The 19392-nt window shown below is 38.8% G+C and overlaps 1 protein-coding gene across 1 annotated transcript; it reads left to right on the top strand.

The window, feature by feature from the left end:
* Window positions 1-6041: 6041 nt before the first annotated feature.
* LOC149809481 (uncharacterized) lies at window positions 6042-12149 on the top strand (the record flags this gene model as incomplete). Its single annotated transcript, XM_089994815.1, has 2 exons — window positions 6042-6457; window positions 10904-12149. Coding segments are annotated over exons 1-2 (1662 nt in total), but the record flags the coding sequence as incomplete, so codon positions are not given.
* Between the last annotated feature and the right edge of the window lie 7243 nt (window positions 12150-19392).

Consider the following 19392-nt stretch of genomic DNA (forward strand, 5'->3'; position numbering starts at 1 on the left):
GACAGTTCCGTCATAAAAAAACAAGGACACCAAGTAACAACCATGGCCCTTCTACTAAAATACCTCACATGCATGTCCCCGCTACCTGTCTAAGGAATTAATGAAGCTCTGTGCTGAAACAATGGAAAACAACAGAGCCATTTTTACCAATAAAAATGGCTTGATGATTCAGTCACGAAACAAAAAGTTTTCATCATATAAATTTGTCAATCTTGAAAGTAAGAAAAAAAGGGTAATCATATTGATAATTTTAAAACATTACAAAATACTTTCATTTTATGGCTATTAAGGAGGAGCAAAACATTTTGGAGAGAGGGAAAAGAGAGAAGGGGTAGAGAGAGAAAGCATTTCTAAATAGTAACACATTAATTTTTGAAAAAAAATACAAGGTGCCATGTAACTCTTTGTTTTTTTGTTGAAACACTATGAAAATTCCTAATTTTTAATCACATTTTCAACTCACATGGCAATAGTATCTATTAAGAAAAAGTTATAAAGCTTCTAGTTTTTTACACATAAAAAACAGCATGTCCCTAAATCCCTTTGGCGTATCCGTGTAACCTAATTTTATCAACACAAAAAAATATCTTGAGAAGTCCGGGTGTTGCACTTTTTTTTTTTAACGGGCAGTCAAGGTTTTATGTCCAAGTGCATGTCAGGAGAATTAATATCTACTTTGTGTCGTGAATATCATTAAACAGTTAAATATGATCAGAGTTAGCCTTAAAACCCTATAATGGGGCTTGACTTGGCTCTTGTACACTTCTCTCATCACTTACTCGTTCGGACAACTACGAATTGATTAAGTCGAAATTTAAATATAGTTGAGCATGATTGACAGCTAGCGACCGAAGCCCCCGAGTGAATGTCGACAGCTGCTACTATAACCGTCTTAAGGTAGCGAAATTCCTTGTCTGGTAAGTTTATATCAGCACAAAAGGCATAATGATCCGGACACTGTTGCGGAGAGAGGCTCAGTGAAACAGACATGTCCGTGAAGATTTAGACTACCACATGGATAGAAAGATCCTATGAAGCTTGACTTGAATAGGGAGTGATTTGACTTCGACTTAACCATACTCATACTCGAATTAAGAATAATCCTACTTGCAAGAAACAACAACCAACCCGTGAACCCAACTAGGGTGATCTTTGGGACCAACTTGGTCATTCTTCCGTCGTCTTAGCCATGAAAGAATTTTTACTTTATTGGTTATAAAAGATTGAGAGGAATCAACCATATCCTTTGGTTAAACTGAAAATATTTTAACGCCCAACGAGATACATTGTGCATGTTATCATAATCATCACTTCTGATAAACTTTAACATTTGGACCATGGAAGGGGGAGACCCTTCCTTTCCTTATATCAGACCAACGGTAACTATTGGTCTCAACTTGGGAGCTGGTGTTGGATATTAGAGATGGGAGAGGTGATAAGAGTGGAGATGAAGATGGGCTATGAGCTTAAGTCTTGGCTCCCCAAAGGAGCAGCAGTGACAGAAGATCCAATGAATCCACCGGTTGTCAGTAATTAGTGGTTACAGCTTGAATACCACTGGTTCACCAACTGACCTAAAATCAGTTATCCTTGACTTGACTCTTAATAAGGACACTTCACCTATCATATTGAATGTGGCTAGTGGCTCATCTAGGCTTTGCTTAGAGAGTCTGAGGGGGATAGCTCAACTGGATATCAATGAGTTTGGTTCTAGTGTGAACACTGAACATATAAAAAAAGAGAGGTTCTCTTTTTTTTCTTTTTACAAGCCAGCTCAGGTTGGGCTCGCACCAGCTGGACGAGTTTAGCCCGATGGGTTCATTTGGCTTGTTTACTGGCCCGTGTGAGAGAGAGAGAGAGAGAGAGAGAGAGCAAACCAAATCAGCAGATAGGAAAAAAATCCATTTAAGTTGCTTGAAATCGGACTACAAGGAAACGTGTATATATATATATATATGGTTAAGTAGAAAGCCATCTAGCGGTATAGTCGGATGAGCTTTATTATAAGCAAGAGATGATCTGGGTTTCCATTCTCACTATGGACCCTTTAGCTAAAGTTTTCTCCTTTTTTGATAATTTAAATGGGCCAAATGAAGCGTGGCTCAGACTCGTACAAGCTCGAGCTCTGCGCTCAGTTCACATGAACGCAAGCAGTACCTGGATGTGAAGGAACCAAGCCAGAGCAATCCATATATATATTTAAGTGTAATATATAATTAAAAAGCAGCTTGCATAAAATATATATTCAAATAGAAAGATGGACAAGATATATACATAAAATATGAACTATTAGGTGTAATATATAAAAAAAATTTATTTTAAGTATAATATATAAATATAAATATATATTATCCAGAATAATAAGATTTGAAAAGTTCAACTCTTACATGCCTGGGGCCAAGAAGTCATTAATGTCCAAATTGGGCATTATAATAATGAGATTAAATGATCCAACTGCCACCTAACAATGTAGGGCCTGTTTGGAATCTGTAGCTGCGATGGGCATTTATGGAGTTTATGCATTTGAAGAAGTCGCAGCTGCAAAAATCGTGGATTTGGTAGATACCAGATCCATGACTTAGCGTAAATACAAAGGAGAAAGAGTCTTACTTCCCATCCCAAATGCATAAACGCCCACCCAAGAGCCCGATTCCAAACAAGATCACCAAGGTAGCTTGACCAAGATTTTACCTCATCCATACAGTTTGGAAAGTGCTATTTTTTTTTTGAGAAACCTAAAGAAGAAAAGTGCATCAATTGCTTAGTCTTATCAAGAAGTTTCAACAAGCTTGCATCTTCCTTTTAGTGATTGAATACAGAACCAGCTAGCTATGATGCCAACAAGTGCTGGATAATGGTTAGAAATTTCTATTTAAAACACGTCTTTTTCTAGAAAACTCTAAAAAAAAATGTTTTGAAAAAATTGCAAAAGCACATACTTTTTTATAGAAATGTTTACAGTATGAAAAATTGTATTTTAGAAAATACTTTTCTTAAAAAAAAAAACATATGCAAATCAGACAAAAATTACACAAACAAAACCCAGTCCATGCCTAGTAAAGTTTTTTTAGTTTTTTACATTAAGAAATTGTGAATCTTAATCAGAACTTGGGTTAGATCCGCGTTTGGTATAAAATTTCATAAACCATGTCCGTCCCATTTAATAATGGACCTAATGGCTCGGATCAAAATAAGTTAATTAGACCCCTTTGTAACCAAACCCTGATTCTACTAGATCCAATCTGGGTTGGGATCCGACCCTTGACATACCTTGGCATAGACGCTACCGATGTATATGGTACAAGTTTAAGTCAGATATCCGACTGACCTTAACCTGTTAAGTCGGGTTTGGTAAAAACATTTAAATTCGATTGAAAAATCACATATTTCAAACACTTGACACTAAAGAGGTTTGAACTTGGGACATGAGGTAAAAAATGCACCTCTAACTAGCTTATATAACCACATGACCATTCACACACTTGTAAATAATCCCACACATTATTTTTTAATATATAGTAAAAATGTCAGGGTAGCCAGAAACCTTGTATTGGATATTTCCTGGTCAAGCATTCAGCCCTTGTACTATGTGAGTTCCACTTGCAACTTTAAATTTTATTTAGGAAAATAGGGGAAGAGGACACAAATTTTTTAACAATTTAATTAAAAATGTTTTTTGATTATTTAATATTAAAAAACATTTTTATTGAAATAATATGAAAACATATTACAAATATTAAAATAATAGCAATACATGCCAATGTTTGTATGTCTACGCATGTCCACTATATATGAACGCGCATCCAAAATGCCTTGTCTCATTAACCTAGCTTCTATGGCATGACTGGACCAAATTCATAGGAGTTTCGAAGGTCAGACTAAGATTAAACCCAGTAGCTAGCCTGGGTTTAGCATCTATTCAACCTACATGTTTGATTGTGCATCCCCCACATCGTGCGGGGTGCGGCGGATGCGTGAGACGCTATCACAATAAAATAGTGGATGTGGTGGCATCCCAAGAACAGTGAAACACTTTTTCACCCAGAATAGATGGGTCACGGGCGGATCCATGGGGGGCGAGGAGGGGATCCTAAAGGTTTACAATTTTCAACCTAGGAGATCAATGCAAAATAAAAATGAAAAAATAAAATAAATATTTCATTATAACTAACTTAAGCAAAACAAACTCAAAACAAATAAAAATTTAAAAAAATTAAAGTGAAAATAAATTTACAGCACAAGTCATTGAATTAAAAAAGTACTTGCAATTTTACTAATTCAAAAAACAAACATAATTAAACCTACTAGAAAAACAAACACAGTTTCACTTACAATTTCCCATATTTAACAAAATAGAAAATTTCAACAAAAAATTAGTAACATGTCCCGCATTTTACTATAGCAAATTGACATAAAAAAAAGTGCATTGCTCCTAATTTGATCAAAGACACAAAAACTCTAAACAAAAGTCAAACCAAGATTAAAAATTTCTTACAATACGAATTGCTAGTTGAATTGCATGCACTATCCCCAATTCAAGTAACAAACACAATTAAAACTGAGACTCGGTCCGATCCTCCACATTTCTCTCCAAACATTAAACCTAAAATCATAAAATTGCTAGTAAATTTTTGATTTACTGTTTTTATATTAACATAAACAAATAGTTTATGGTTCTAGAGTTTTTGTGTGTGTTTTAATTACCATTATGCACAACTTGATGAAATTTGTGTGATTTGATTTTGGTTAGAATATTAGGTTTTTTTATTAATTAGCATAAATCATAATTATTGATGTCTGTTGGAATTGACATTTTGATTTATATTTTTAGAATGACATAATATTTGGTTATGGTTTAAATTTATGAAGCTTGTAGGATTAGAGTTTTGATTTTTTTTTTTTAAATATCATGAATTAGTATAATTTATTAGTAATTATTTTTTATTTTGCATTTGTGCTCACCCTAGGTTAGAATCCTAGCTACGCTACGGGATGGGATTCATGTGAATTGAAAAAAAAAACTAATCGGGGTAGGATGGTTGTCCCCCTTCATGCATCTCTCTCTTTTTTCTTCTTCTTCTTGGATCCTCTCTCTCTCTCTCTCTCTCTCTCTCTCTCTCTATATATATATATATATATATATATATATATATATATATATATATATATATATTAAGGCTTTTCAAATTACCTCACATGCATGTCCCCGCTACCTGTCTAAGGAATTAGTGAAGCTCTGTGCTGAAACAATTGAAAACAACATAGCCATTTTTTACCATTAAAAAAGGGCTTGATGATTCAGTCTGGAAACAAAAAAAGTTTTCATCATTTAAATTTGTCAATCTTGAAAGTAAAAAAAAAAAAAGGTAATCATATTGACAACATTACAAAATACTTTTATTTTATGGCTATATATTAAGGAGGAGCAAAACATTTCGGAGAGAGAGAGAAAAGAGAGAGAGAGAGAGAGAGCATTTATAAACAGTAACACATTAATTTTTGAAAAAAAATACAATGTACCATGTAACTCTTTGTTTTTTTTTGTTGAAACTCTATGAAAATTCCTTTACAAATTTTTAATCACATTTTCAACTCACATGGCAATAGTATCTATTAAGAAAAAGTTATAAAGCTTCTATTTTTTTACACATAAAAAACAGCATGTCCCTAAATCCTTTAGGCGTATCAGTGTAACCTAATTTTATCAACACAAAAAAAATATGTTGAGAAGTCCGGGTATTGCACTTTTTTTTATGAGCGCAGTCAAGGTTTTATTTTCATGGGTGTCACCCCTACGCGCAAGTCAATGCATAGCATAGGCCCTGGCGGCAGGGGTCCTAGGCTCGAAGTAATACGTTTCGGCATGACGACCGTATGTATGTCTGGCTGAAACAGCACGACCAGATCTTCTGCCGCGTGTTGTGTATTCAGGTTATAAATTTTAAGAAATAACTAATAAAAAATGAAAAAAAATGAAAATGAAAAACGAACGAGCTGTCGTATGACAAAGACAGGAGGAAGAGGGAGTGATCAACTTGCAAATGGCGGAGCCCACTGCCTGCGGCTTCTTTCTTTGTAAAGAAGCTGAGAGGAAACAAAAGACGAGGAGTAGGCACACAACCAAGAGGCATACCTATTTATGTGAAGCCGAGGAACAGACCCTCTGCAGGATGGCCGAGTTTGTGATCGAGCTTCTGTTGTGCAAGCTTGTCCGCCTTCTTCAAGAGGAGGCTGTCTACCTAAGTGAGGTAGACAAGGATGTCAGATGGATTCAAAGAGAGCTGAAGCTGATGAAGGGATTTCTGAGAGATGCAGAGGGCAAGAGTAAGGACGAACAAGTGAAGAATTGGGTGGATGAGATACGACAGGTAGCCTTCGATGCTGAGGATGCTATCGATAATTTCGTCTTGAAGATGGCGAGCTGGAACAAGAGTGGGTTCTTCTCATCTGTGAAAGGGTATGTTACAATATTATGACCTTCAACCAGTCCAGCAATAGTCTCTCTCTCTCTCTCTCTCTCTCTCTCTCTCTCTCTCTCTCTCTCTCTCTCTCTCTCTCTCTCTCTGCGCGTAGTGAGAAACCTCCTTGTGAAAAAACTGACCTTTTGGATCATGTTCTTTTAGTTTTTTTTTTTTTTTACATCTGACCCTTATGATGTGATCTATATATTTAGTATAAACTGACTTTTGGATCATCTTTTTTTTAGTATATGTCAGATTTTACTAGAGTTGATACCAAAATTTTAAACCTCAAAAAAATATATTTTTATGTCAAAAACTATGATCTAAAGGTTGAATCCTACTATTTTGACTGAGGTCGAATTTGGTTAAAACAACTTCCCTATGTGTTCCAACTAGGGGTTTCTTACCCACCAGGGTAGCAGGCATTCATGCGGTCTGACCCATATCGTAGAAATTATGGTGCTCGGGGAGTGCTGACACCCACATCGTAGAAACTACGGGTGGAGGATGCACCCTCTTAATCAGACCACATGAATGTACTCAATATAGTTTGTTTGATAGGAATCGATCATGTTTTTTAATATAAAATATGATTTTTCAAGCCATGCATACAGCAATTGCTATGGTACTACTGTGGAAGTGCCAACACCCACATCATAGAAATTATGGGTGGAGGCTGCATCTTCTCAATGAGACATCATGAATTTACTCAGCATAGTTTGTTTGATAGATCATGCCTTTTGAATTAAAATATGATTTTTCAAGCCATGGAATTTTGTTATATTGTAAGTCATTGAAATTTGAAGATCTTAAAAAACCTACATGAACAACATAATTATATGATCCAAAACTTATTTTTTACTAAGAAATGTATGTACAAAAAACATATAAGCGATTAAGAACAAATTTGCTTTTGGGTAGGTGGGTGTAGGTGCTCCGGGAGCATGTGATAACCATTCACCGGTCAGTACCTTCCATCCCTGAGCACCAGGCCAGCATTATTTAGCTAGTCTGGTTTTTCCAAAAAAGAGGACATATTTAGCCTAGTTTTGGTAAGACACAAACATAAAAATGCCCAAACTAGTACCGTTGGGTAACAATGGTACTACCAATGTTATCAGTATTGGTGTGTATCGGCCTGTATCATATATGGAAAGAATTTTGATACAATTCAGGGCCGATTCAGCTATTTTTTAATAAATATAAAAATATAAAAATATTATTTTTAATTATTTTAATGGTTTTAACACGTGTTACATTATGATTGACACGTAATAGTTTTTTATTAATTTTGAGCTGATACAGAACGATTTAGCTGAGTAGCTGAATTAATCTTCAGCCCAAGGATTCAGGGCCGATACCGATACTGACAACATTGGGTAATACACAGCTAATTTTTGGTTAGTGGGTGGCCAAAAAATAACAAGGTTAACGGTTAGACATAGGGTACTTTTTTCAAGAGAAAAAATCAAACTGTTTAATTCATTCTTGGCCAAACATCTATAGGATGCAAAATGACCGACAGATACCTTTGTTTTTTCCTGACAGTAGTAGCAAAAAATCTCTAGAATGTGTGGTGTGGAGGGGGTTGTGATGATCGTGCATAACACTGTGGATGTGGGGCCAGGAGGGATGTACCCCTAAGAAACGTTGTTGAAAAGTCTATGCTCACTTTGGTTTTCAGAAATCAGATCTTGAGATAAACCTAGTTTATGAAAACCAAATGTTGTGTCACCCAAACAGGGTAACATGATTTATGATCTTAAACAAGCTTTCCAGGCTTTTGGTGTCATCTAAAATGGCTACTTAATTTAGTCCATCATCTGTAATATAATATATATAGGGAAATGAAAACCTACCCAATGGAAAACCCTCCCAAAGCTTCTCAATGGACATTTTATTGGTTTTTTGTCATTTTCAAAATATTGACCGTACAGATGTGATCTATATGTTTGTTTTCGTAGGAATCTTGGAGCATTTGATTATGATGCATGGATAGGTTTTATAAGTTTCAAAATCAATGGTATAAAATTTTGTTAAATTTTTTAGGCTCCAAAGACCATTTTTTCTATCCAAAATTCATGTGTCAATTTTCAGAATTTTGAAAAAAAACAACAAAAAAATTCCATTTGGGAGGTTTTCATTCCCCTATATATATAATGTGTGTGTGTGTGAGAGAGAGAGAGAGAGTATGTGCTGGTTCTGCCGAATTCTCGTTCTGCCCCGTTAAGCCCCTTCAAAAAGCACAGTTTTTGGAATTTTTCTCACATCTAACACCACAGATGTGATTCATAGGTTTTTGGAATCTAACCTGTATATAGGTTTTTCGGTGATCCAATATCAACGGCTACGGAAGGCATCCATTTTTTCTGGCTCATAAAAATATATTTTTCTGTAAAAAAAATGATTCAAGCGTTGATTCCCACTAAATAGAGCATGTTAAACACATCTAATGGTTCAGATATATCATAAAACCTATGTCACAGGGATTCGGCTAGCAGGGTGCCGCACCCGCGTCGACGCGACTCGACGCGGGTGCGGGTGCGGCACCGGGTGCGGTCAACCCGATCCTGGGTGCGTTGAGCGCACCCAGGATCATTTAGGTCCATTTTCTTTTTTGGATTTTTTTTTTTTTAAATTTGCCCTATGAAATGAGCTGCGAAATTTTTTTAAAAAAAAATTTGCTGACAGCTGCTGACAACAGCTTCTGTCAGCTGCTGAGCTGCGAAATTTAAAAAAAAAAAATTCTGCTGACAGCTCCTTTTTGCTGCTGTCAGCTCTTTTTTTTCGTAAAAGGTTTTCTTTGCTGACAGCTACTGTCAGCTGAGCTTCGAAATTTTTAAAAAAAAAAATTCTACTGTCAACTGCTGACAACTCCTTTTTGCTGATGTCAGCTCCTTTTTTTCGTAAAGGGTTTTCTCTGTTGACAGGAGCTGTCAGCTCCTGTCAGCTGCTGCTTTTCAAATCCTTTTTTCGTAAAGGATTTTCTCTCTCCCTTTTATATATATATATATATATATATATATATATATATATATATATATATATATATATATATATATATTTACATTTTTGCCCCTGCCGCACCCCCGCACCCGGGTTTTTTGGAAGTGCCGAATCCCCGCACCCGCACCCGCACCCGCACCCATGTGACATAGCATAAAACACTTCAAACTATAGGGCCTAATATGTTCAGATCTCATTTTAAATATATATATATATATATAATTTATTTATTTGTTTGTTTGTTTATATTTTTATATATATCAAAATTACAGAACATTTCAAATATCAAAATTAAGGCCCTGTTTGGATAGGTAAGACCAAGTTTCTCAAAGACCTAGTTATGCCTTAAAACTTTGCTTTTTGGTAAACTTGGTTTATAGGCCTCATTTTCTGGCCAACCACCGACAAAAAAATAGTTTGACTAGTGCTTTCCTTCTCTATAGGCATCAAATTAGTCCTTTTCCTACCAGTAGTTGGCTGGAAAATGAATGGCCAATTCAAAAATGAAAAAAAAAAAGGAATTTCCAGCTAACCACTAGTCTAAAATGGTGGTTGTGTTACTTTGACAAAGTATAACGAGGATGAGAGGAAATACAGAAGTTTTGTGGAACAGGGGTAACCTATAAACCGAGTTAATTAGCCATATGAGAAAACTACATCTACCCAGTTTTTTCAAAACATACTTTAAAGAAGGTTTTGCCAAATCTAGTTTTCATTTTGAAACAGGCACCAAACTTGATTTTTTGGCAAAGACCTGGTTTTGGGTGACATCGGGGCCAAAAAAGTCAAAGCAGGTTATATGTTCCCCCCCCCGAACAGGGCCGGTACTGAGATCTCATGTTCGGGGGTTCCAAATAGCGCCACGTATAAGATGCAGACCAGCATGTGTGACCGCATCATATTGCATCGTAATTTGGTGCCGCAGCAAAGACTTAAGTACCCTTTACCGCCATTCGCATCCTCTTCCTCGAACGGACATAAATGCCCTCCTTCTAGAAAACTGAATCGTCGGTTCGTGAAAATGACAAAACTTCCCTCCATCGTTATCGCACCAAAACGTTTCGCAGAGTTTGCGTATGTAGCAAGCGTTATGTTGTAGGATTCAAATAGTTCAAAACAATCCATTCTCGCTCTAAGCACTCTACCGGAGATTCTTTGCTTTCATCTGGAGTCGCTGGAGCATCCTTTCCTTTGTTTCAGAGCATCGGTTTTCGTCTTATGCGCAGTCGCAGCATCGTTGCCACCTTCGTTTGCGTATTAGTTGTTACTGTTGCTTACTCTACAGTTTGAATATCCAAAATCCCATCGTTTCGGTGAGTTTCGTGTAAGGTTTCTTTCTTCAATCTGAAGATTGCTTCTTATACAACGATTTGTACTTATGAACCCAAATATTCCGACGATTTCTAATCATGATGATCGTGTAATGTGTTATGCAGGTTAGCAATGTCTGCGCCTCATCAGATTAGAGATACCCCGTCGTTCTATGGGTTGTCTATTAGAGAAGTGATCTGCCAGTCCCATCTATCTAAGGTTTTTGAAAGATACCAAAATATACTTAAGATTGAGAACGATGAAGACAGGGAAAAAGCCTTGGAATCGTATTATGCGGAGGATTATCCATCAGATATCGAGGCTGCGGACCAAAGGAAGAACTCTGAAGAACGAAAGATGCAGAACAAGGATGACGAAAAGAAGGCAAAGGCAAGAAATATTGATGAGAATATAAATAGAAGGCGGAGGATTAACGCACAACAGATAGAAAGGAGGAAGAAGAATGTGGAGGAGTGGGAAAGGTATTTTAGCAATATAGTGGAGGAGACTAAGGCGGAAGCTCAGAGGAGCGACTTGGAGCGTAGAGCAATGCAAAACAAGGCAAGGCTACTCAAGGAGTCGGAGGAGAGGCGAAGGCAAATGAATAAGGAGGAGGAAGAGAAGGAACAGAATATTCCTCAGTATGAGGAAGAAAAGGAAAGGCGAAGGAGGGAGAAGGAGTTTGAGGAAGCTAAGGAAATGCAAAGGCAGGAGAAGGAGAATGAGGAAAAGAAGGAAAGACAACGGAAGGAGAAGGAGGAGGAGGAGGAAGAAAAGGAAAGAGAAAGGAAGAAGCAGGAGGAAGAATTGCAGGAAAGAAGGAAACAAGAACTGGAAGAGAAAGAAAGGCTGCAGAAGGAGGAGGAAGAAAAGGAAAGGGAAAGGAAGAAGCAGGAGGAAGAATTGCAGGAAAGAAGGAAACAACTGGAAGAGAAAAAAAGGCGGCGGAAGGAGAAGGAGGAGGAAGAAAAGGAAAGGGAAAGGAAGAAGCAGGAGGAGGAAGTGCAGGAAAGGGAAAGGAAGAAGCAGGAGGAAGAGGCGAAAAGGGAGAGAGAAAGGAAGCAGAAGGAGGAGGAGAAAAAGGAGAGAGAAAGGAAGGAGAAGGAGGAGGAGGCAAAAAAGGAGAGAGAAAGGATGCTGGAGGAGAAAAGGGAGAGAGAAAGGAAGAAGCAGGAGGAGGAAGTGCAGGAAAGGGAAAGGAAGAAGCAGGAGGAAGAGGCGGAAAGGGAGAGAGAAAGGAAGCAGAAGGAGGAGGAAAAAAAGGAGAGAGAAAGGAAGGAGAAGGAGGAGGAGGCGAAAAAGGATGCAGGAGGAGAAAAGGGAGAGAGAAAGGAAGCAGAAGGAGGAGGAGAAAAGGGAGAGAGAAAGGAAGCAGAAGAAGGAGGAGGAGAAAAGGGAGAGAGAAAGGAAGGAGAAGGAGGAGGAGAAACGGCAAAGAGAAAGGAAGGAGAAGGAGGAGGAGAAACGGCAGAGAGAAAGGAAGGAGAAGGAGGAGGAGAAACGAGAGAGAGAAAGGAAGCAGAAGGAGCAGGCGAAAAAGGAGAGAGAAAGGAAGCAGAAGGAGGAGGAGAAACGGGAGAGAGAAAGGAAGGAGAAGGAGGATGAGAAAAGGAAGGATAGAGAAAGGATGGAGAAGGAGGGCGAGAGAAAGGCATGCGATGGTGGAGCCGGTAGAGATGGAGATTGAAAGACAGTTGGAGGCAGTGGACCCACCAGAAAGTCCCAGGTTGGAGGGAGAACAGGAGAAAATAGCGACCAAGGTAAATATATCTGTCCTGTCTGTGAAGATTTAATAATATGTTTAGCGATTTTGGTATAGCGATTACTGTGTTAGGTATTAATATATATAGCGATTACTGTGATAGTCTGTCTGCAACCAATATTATTTATAGCGGTTAGTAGAATAGTCTTTATAAGTACAAATAGAACTAATTTACAATTGGTAGGAATAATATGTTATTTTGTGTTACAGGGAGGTCAAAGAAGAAGTAGAGCACCAGGTGAAAAGCTCGAAGGTCGGTGTCAATGGCATGTAGTTCTGTCGTGGTATGGTCAGCTGAGTGCATATCAGAAGAACCGATTGCGAAATATGCACTTCGGTGGCCTTTTGGACCAGCAATATTTTGAAACTTGCTGGAATACCATGACCCACCTGGTAAATAAGTGGAATGATAAGACGAACACATTCCAGTTTGATTCTTTTGAGATCACCATGACTCTAGAAGATGTGGCGAGGATCACTGGTCTTAAGTGCTATGGCAGTGTTGTCCTATTACGGCATTCAAACTATAACGCAAGGGAAAAATGCACGGCCCTTTTAGGAATGTCGATGGACGAATGGAGTCAATGTATTTCAGGTGGAATCAATTCCACATCAATGAAAGTCTCATTTTTTTGTAATAAATGGGAAGGCCACTCCGCTACTTGTGCATCTGAAATAGCTGACCAAGAGTTGCGCGGCTTCCTTCTATATTTTTTTGGTCTTACATTATTTTCCGATTGTTCTGGTTCGAGAATAAGTTTCATGTGGCTGCAGTACCTGACAGACTTAGACGAAGTCGACAACTATGCCTGGGGTGCCGCTATGCTCGCACACTTGTACAGTCAACTCCACCGTGCGAGTAATGGTACGAAAACAGTTGGGGGATTTTGGCCATTTGTTTAGGTATTTGTTGATTACATACTTAGTAATTGTAGACAAATCTCATTGCAGGTTGTGGTGTAGCTAATAATATTGTTTTTGTTAGGCCTGGGCGTTGGAACATATTATCCCATTGCGTCCACGTTGTGGCCCTCCGATTTGTGGTTTTCCAAAGATCGGTCGCTGGGCTAGAATAAACGTCACAGTTTATAATGCTAAGTCCATTTTAGATGGGCTGCAACTAAACGAGGTAAACGTTCTAAAATTGTTTACAATAGCGTCAGCATTTACCATTGAGTATTATAAATCGTTGTAATGTTTAGTATTCTTAAGTATCCATCACTACAGGATTGTCTTCCGTAGTACATATCGTTGTTGCCATATCATGCGTAAATAAATTTTAATATATTTGTCATTCGTTATTAAAAAGAATTACCAATGTACAGGTTTTGTGGAGACCTTATCGAGATGGGGAGGACGACGATGAAGACGTTGTTGCGGAGGCTGCCAGATTGTCTGACCGCGATTTGTGGCTATTCTGCAATTTTGAAGCCGAGTTGCAGCAAGGTAGTCGAGTTCTCCTACAATCTGGCTTGGGGCAGTCTATCCCAAATAAGCCTTTGGAAGTGAGAAGGAAGATGAATAGTGATAGGGGCAGGAACGTGAATTGGCGCGATCGCTACAGGGACGAATTATTAAATTGAAACTGAGGTGGTTTCCCTGCCGTATCGTATGATCATGAAGGACGATAATTTGATCCCTTCTACTTCGAAAGCTATTGGGAACCAATGCGGCGAAATTGGAAGATTGAGAAAATTGTGAACCCATGCCTCCCAACTGCCCCTTCTCATGTTGCAGCCCAGCCACTACAGCCAAAACGTCGTCTCGCTCTGGTTACTACGACTAGTCCCTCAGTAACAAAGCCCGAGGAAGAGCAAACACTTGCTCCAAAAGAGAACATTGTCTCTGCCGCAAGGTTCGAACTTATGGAGAGGGAGAATAAGAAATTAAAGACAGAAGTAAGCACTATGAGAATTCAATTGAACGCAGTGGTAGAGATGATGACCAGTTTTCTTAAGAAAGGTTTCGCAACCAAGAAGCCACGCAGGATAGACAGTCCACCAATAAAAAGTGAGAGACAAGTCTATGATATTTCATCTGATTCGTCCAGTGCCTCGGAATAAATCCTTGATTTTCATTTTTATCACGCTAGGTTTTTGTTGTAATTGTATAATGAGTTGTAGTAACGTGAAATTCTTTTATTGTTTAATTTTTTATTATTACATCTTTTCGTCTGTGGATCTCGGTAATAAATAAACTTTAATCGAAAATAGATATTTGTTCAGAAATCGTGGCATTGCCTAACCTCTTTGGCATCGCTAAGATATAGCATTTCTGTTTAGCAATCGCTGTATTTGTCTTCGCCTCGAAAGAATATCGCAAAAAGGATTGGCACTGTAAGCCATGAACAATAATTTAACGAGTTCTGACGGCGTAAATGATAACAGTCAATAGCGATAAGAAAAGGTTGATGCTCCAAAATCTGTACGATACGGTTCCCGGTCAGCAATTGTTCATCTGGCAGAGATACCTTCAATTCAAACCGCGATAATGAACGTTTGTTGTTAAAAAATCGATAAGGAAAGTATGTTGCATAAATATATCGATGTATCCATATACGATAATCAATAGAATAATCGTGAAAGAGTATTCATACCTGGAAAACGGGTTTGTTCGGGTCGTGTCAATCTCCCACTGAAAGATTTGTATAATGCGACCGACAAACGACAGATTTTTTTAATTATTTAAATTTCAATCATTTAATTTGTGGGGTGTTTCCGAAAAAGGCCGCTATGGGAAACGACGTATTTTTAAATATTTAAAACTTAATGAGCGGCTTCGAAAGACGTATTTAAAACTTAATCATTTAATTTGGCGGCGGTTATCAAAAAAAGGTGGCATGCGAAAAGACGTATTTTTATTTATTTAAAACGCAATCATTTAATTAGCGGGCTGTTTTCGAAAAAGGGCGGCACGTTAAAGGACTTTACCTTTGTATTTGACTGAGGACGGCGTTTCCGTATCTGCGTTGCAAAGGTGCCATCGATATCTCCGTCCAGGCATGGCGCCGAAGAAGGGGACAATCGGAGCAGTACGACCAGCCATGGCGGCCAAGAAGAGGACGATGGGAGCAATACGACCCGGCACGACGCCAAAGATGATGAGAGCACTACGACCAGGCACGGCGGCAACGGAGAGGACGATGGGGGCAAAACGACCAAGCACGACGCCACAGGAGTGGACGATGGGAGAAAAACGACCAGGCACGGAGCAAACGGAGAGGATGATGGGAGCAAAACGGCCAGGCACGGTGCCGAACAAGAAGACAACCACATCCACAGTACCAAGACTAGCGCTTAAGACGTATATTTTTTGAAACGCCTGAGCGATTTAGTGAACATTTGCCTTTTCATGTCGTATTTGGACTAGTGTTGTTTACTGTAGATAATAATTTCAATGTCGAATCCTAAATACCACGCTCATGGTGCACTCAATGCAACATCCATAGGCAAGGGTGGGCGACAACGCCCTGACGAGTTCGTAGATGACATCGAGCAGATGCAAGATGAATTTGCAGATGGGAACACTATCAGTAATTTTGTAAGTATTTGTCCACTATCAATTTCTAGGTCATCGGTTTGTATGTTTTGAAGTTCGTAAATTTGTGCAACCAGACAATGTGTGATTTTGTCAATTACATTCAGAGCAACCCAACGAGCAATACAGTACGCATCATCAGCCCTTATTTCATGGTATGTCTGGGCCGCTGTTGTTTTGTTTGCTTTTATGACGTACTCACGTTTCTTGGTGGTTAAACCTTACTATTTCGTGCAACAGATGTACGTCCGGCGAAAGCCATACGACATTGGATTCGCAGATGCACTACCTTGTTGGAACAGCGATGATGAGTGCGTAGACATTTCGAAATTTGGAAAGGTAAGTGAACAAACCTCTTCTCCAAGGTTTAGTCGTAACATCCCCATCACGATATATCTCTGGAATGAAAAATTATTTTATCGATTCGCAGATTTTACTTCCTACACTCTGGCAAAATCCTGACCATTGGGTCCTATACGAGATGAATTTTCAGGAAAAACAACTATGGTGCTACAACTCATTGGACTGCCACAGTGGCGTAGAACGCGACGCTATGCATTTGGTAAGCTTGTGCCCAAAGGTGAATCATAGCTATTCGAGGTGGATCGGACTGTAATATATTATCCCTTTATCACAGGCGGGATTCCTTAACGGGCTTATGGGTGTCGACATTGCCGAGTGGATGTTGCTCTGTGCTGACGATGCTCCGTTACAAAGTAATGGGGTCGATTGTGGCATATTCGTAATGAAGCATATTGAAGCAATATACAATGGAGAAGAACCTTGTTTCCACGCTGTATGAGCTTTGTATCCGATGTTATTGGGTATTCCTGTTATATATTGGTTTCACATTACCTGTTTTGTTGCAGGAACATATGCCGGTAATACGCGACGAAATATGCGGAAAATTGATTGAGTTTAAAAAGAACGGCAGACAAAATATGTAAAGTGAAACCTATTGATTGATGTCTATACAACCTAACGAGCCCCGCCATCACCGTTCTCGCCCTCCTCCTCGACAGCAACCCAGTCGGTGCAGTCGCGCTGAGGGTGGCCAGCAGGAGCTCCACCACGTCCTCTTCCTTTCCCTAGCGAGGAGGTCTCAGCGGAGCTGTCGTTCCGATGACGGGTGTTCATCTCGTTCCGGTGACGGGTGTTCTATGAAAAGTAAATCGTATTCAGAAATAGTTTTGTGTTGTATACGCATAACCAATGCTGGTAAAGTTGTTCTTCAGCAATGAAAAATACTGTACGGCGAAAGATATTTCTAAATATCGCATTCCGTGTATTGCTGAACCGACGATAATGTACACCTAAGGCGATTTCTTGGGACGCGTGTGGACGTACTTGTGGATTTATTTGAGATCCAAAAACTTGGTCCAATCGCATTGATTACGATTGAGAATAGCCCTCTGGCATGACATTGTTCAATTTCATTAATGCGGAGTGCATTTTTACTTAAGATTTGCTTTTGGTTTAATGAAACTGACGTATATACTCGAAAACTGACGGAGGGTGATAGAACGTTTCATTAATATTTGAATGACACAACACATAGTTCCACTTTGCTTCGCGAATAAGGAACCGACAAATCAACAATTTCTGCATAAACGACTTGTTCTTGAATCGAGTATATAGGCGGCTTCGACGCAGTTGTCGTATCCGTCTATACTTTTTTCATATGTCTGCAAGATCATAATTGAAGAAAACGTCGTTTAAAATTCAAGAAATTTTCAAATTCTTACACAAGTTTTCATGGTGGTAGCAGTGTAGTTGACGTTAGACCACCAAGCGTATCGCTTTGTACTATTCGTAAATTACGAAAGTGACATTAATGGCTGTTATTCACCACTTTTTTCATATGTCAGCTATAAAGTGATGTTTAAGCATACAACATTTCATAGCGATGTTGAATATTATCATTTCGAACATTACAAGTCTTTGTTCATTGCATACATCGCAGTCTCACTCTACGACTGTCAATCACGCGGGTTCAACGCACATCTTTTATCAATTACAAGCCTTTTAGATCCTCGCGACGCCTCCGTCAGTTTCTCCTCCGCAATTAGAAAGGATGTCAATTTTTTGCAGAGTTCTTCGCAGAATCCGGGTATATCAACCTGCAAAAACAGATTGTAAAGTAGAAGCAATAGACATGCACTTAATCCCTAATAACAAAGGCCAAGAAATGGCATACAGCGTCGAAACAGGGTTCTGCACCATTGTATATCGCTTCAATGTACTTCATTACAAATACGCCGCAATCAACGCCATTATCTTGTAAAGGAGCATGGTATGCCGTGCGATAGATCCACTCGCTAACATCGACTCCCAAAATGGCTTTGAGGAAACCGATCTGAGAATAATGCGGCCGACAGTAAATTCATGACCCCAGTACACGACACGATACTCATATAGATGGAATCTTACGAGATGGGAAATGTCTAGCCGTAAACCACTGTCAACTTCCAACGAATTGTAACACCATAGTTGTTTTTCGTGTAAATCCATCACGTATAAGACCCAATGCTTTTCAGATTGCCAGAGTGTAGGAATCAATATCTGCAAATAGATCAAAAAAATGTTGTTAGCACTGTTATGCTGTAATATTGCACTGTAGGTTTGTTTGCTTACCTTTTCACTTGACAAAAGGTCTCTGTAGTGATTACCGTTAACCCAATAAGGTATGCCGTCTTGAAATCCACAGAAGTATGGCAAACGGCGTAAGATAGTCTGCAAACCGAAACATTGCTAACACCAACGTTAACATACGAATCAATTGGACTAAATCAATAATGAAAAGTAACATAAAATACAACCGATATACCATGAAATACGGGCTGACGACGCTTACAGTCTGGCTTGGTGCGTTGCTTTTAATATAACTGACGAAATCAGATATAGTCTGTTTGCAGCAAATATGGTGTTGTTAACGCACGTACACATGGCTTACGTATATAGACAACTGCTACTAGTTTCATACTAACAAAATTATTGATCATGTTGTATTGTGCGAATTCACTGCGCATTCGGTTGATGTCCTCCAGGAGTGATTGACTAAGTTTTCGCCCAACTTCGTCGGTGGATGTTCGACTGAAATGAATGCAGACATTGCAACGAACGATACTGAAATTACATTATATAGTACACAAAAACAAATCGCAAAAACGACATGAAAGAGACGGATTTTGCTGAACATGTAGACGATGTGTAGACAATATACCCATGATTCGCCATCGTTGGTCGTGTAGTTGTCTTCGTCTGCCTCACCCACTACAATTTTCTATGTTCGAGGGCGGATCTCCAGGTTTATGA

This window comes from Nuphar pumila, unplaced genomic scaffold, assembly GCF_984573655.1.
Source record: "Nuphar pumila unplaced genomic scaffold, dmNupPumi1.hap1.1 HAP1_SCAFFOLD_1170, whole genome shotgun sequence".
Classification (NCBI taxonomy): domain Eukaryota; kingdom Viridiplantae; phylum Streptophyta; class Magnoliopsida; order Nymphaeales; family Nymphaeaceae; genus Nuphar; species Nuphar pumila.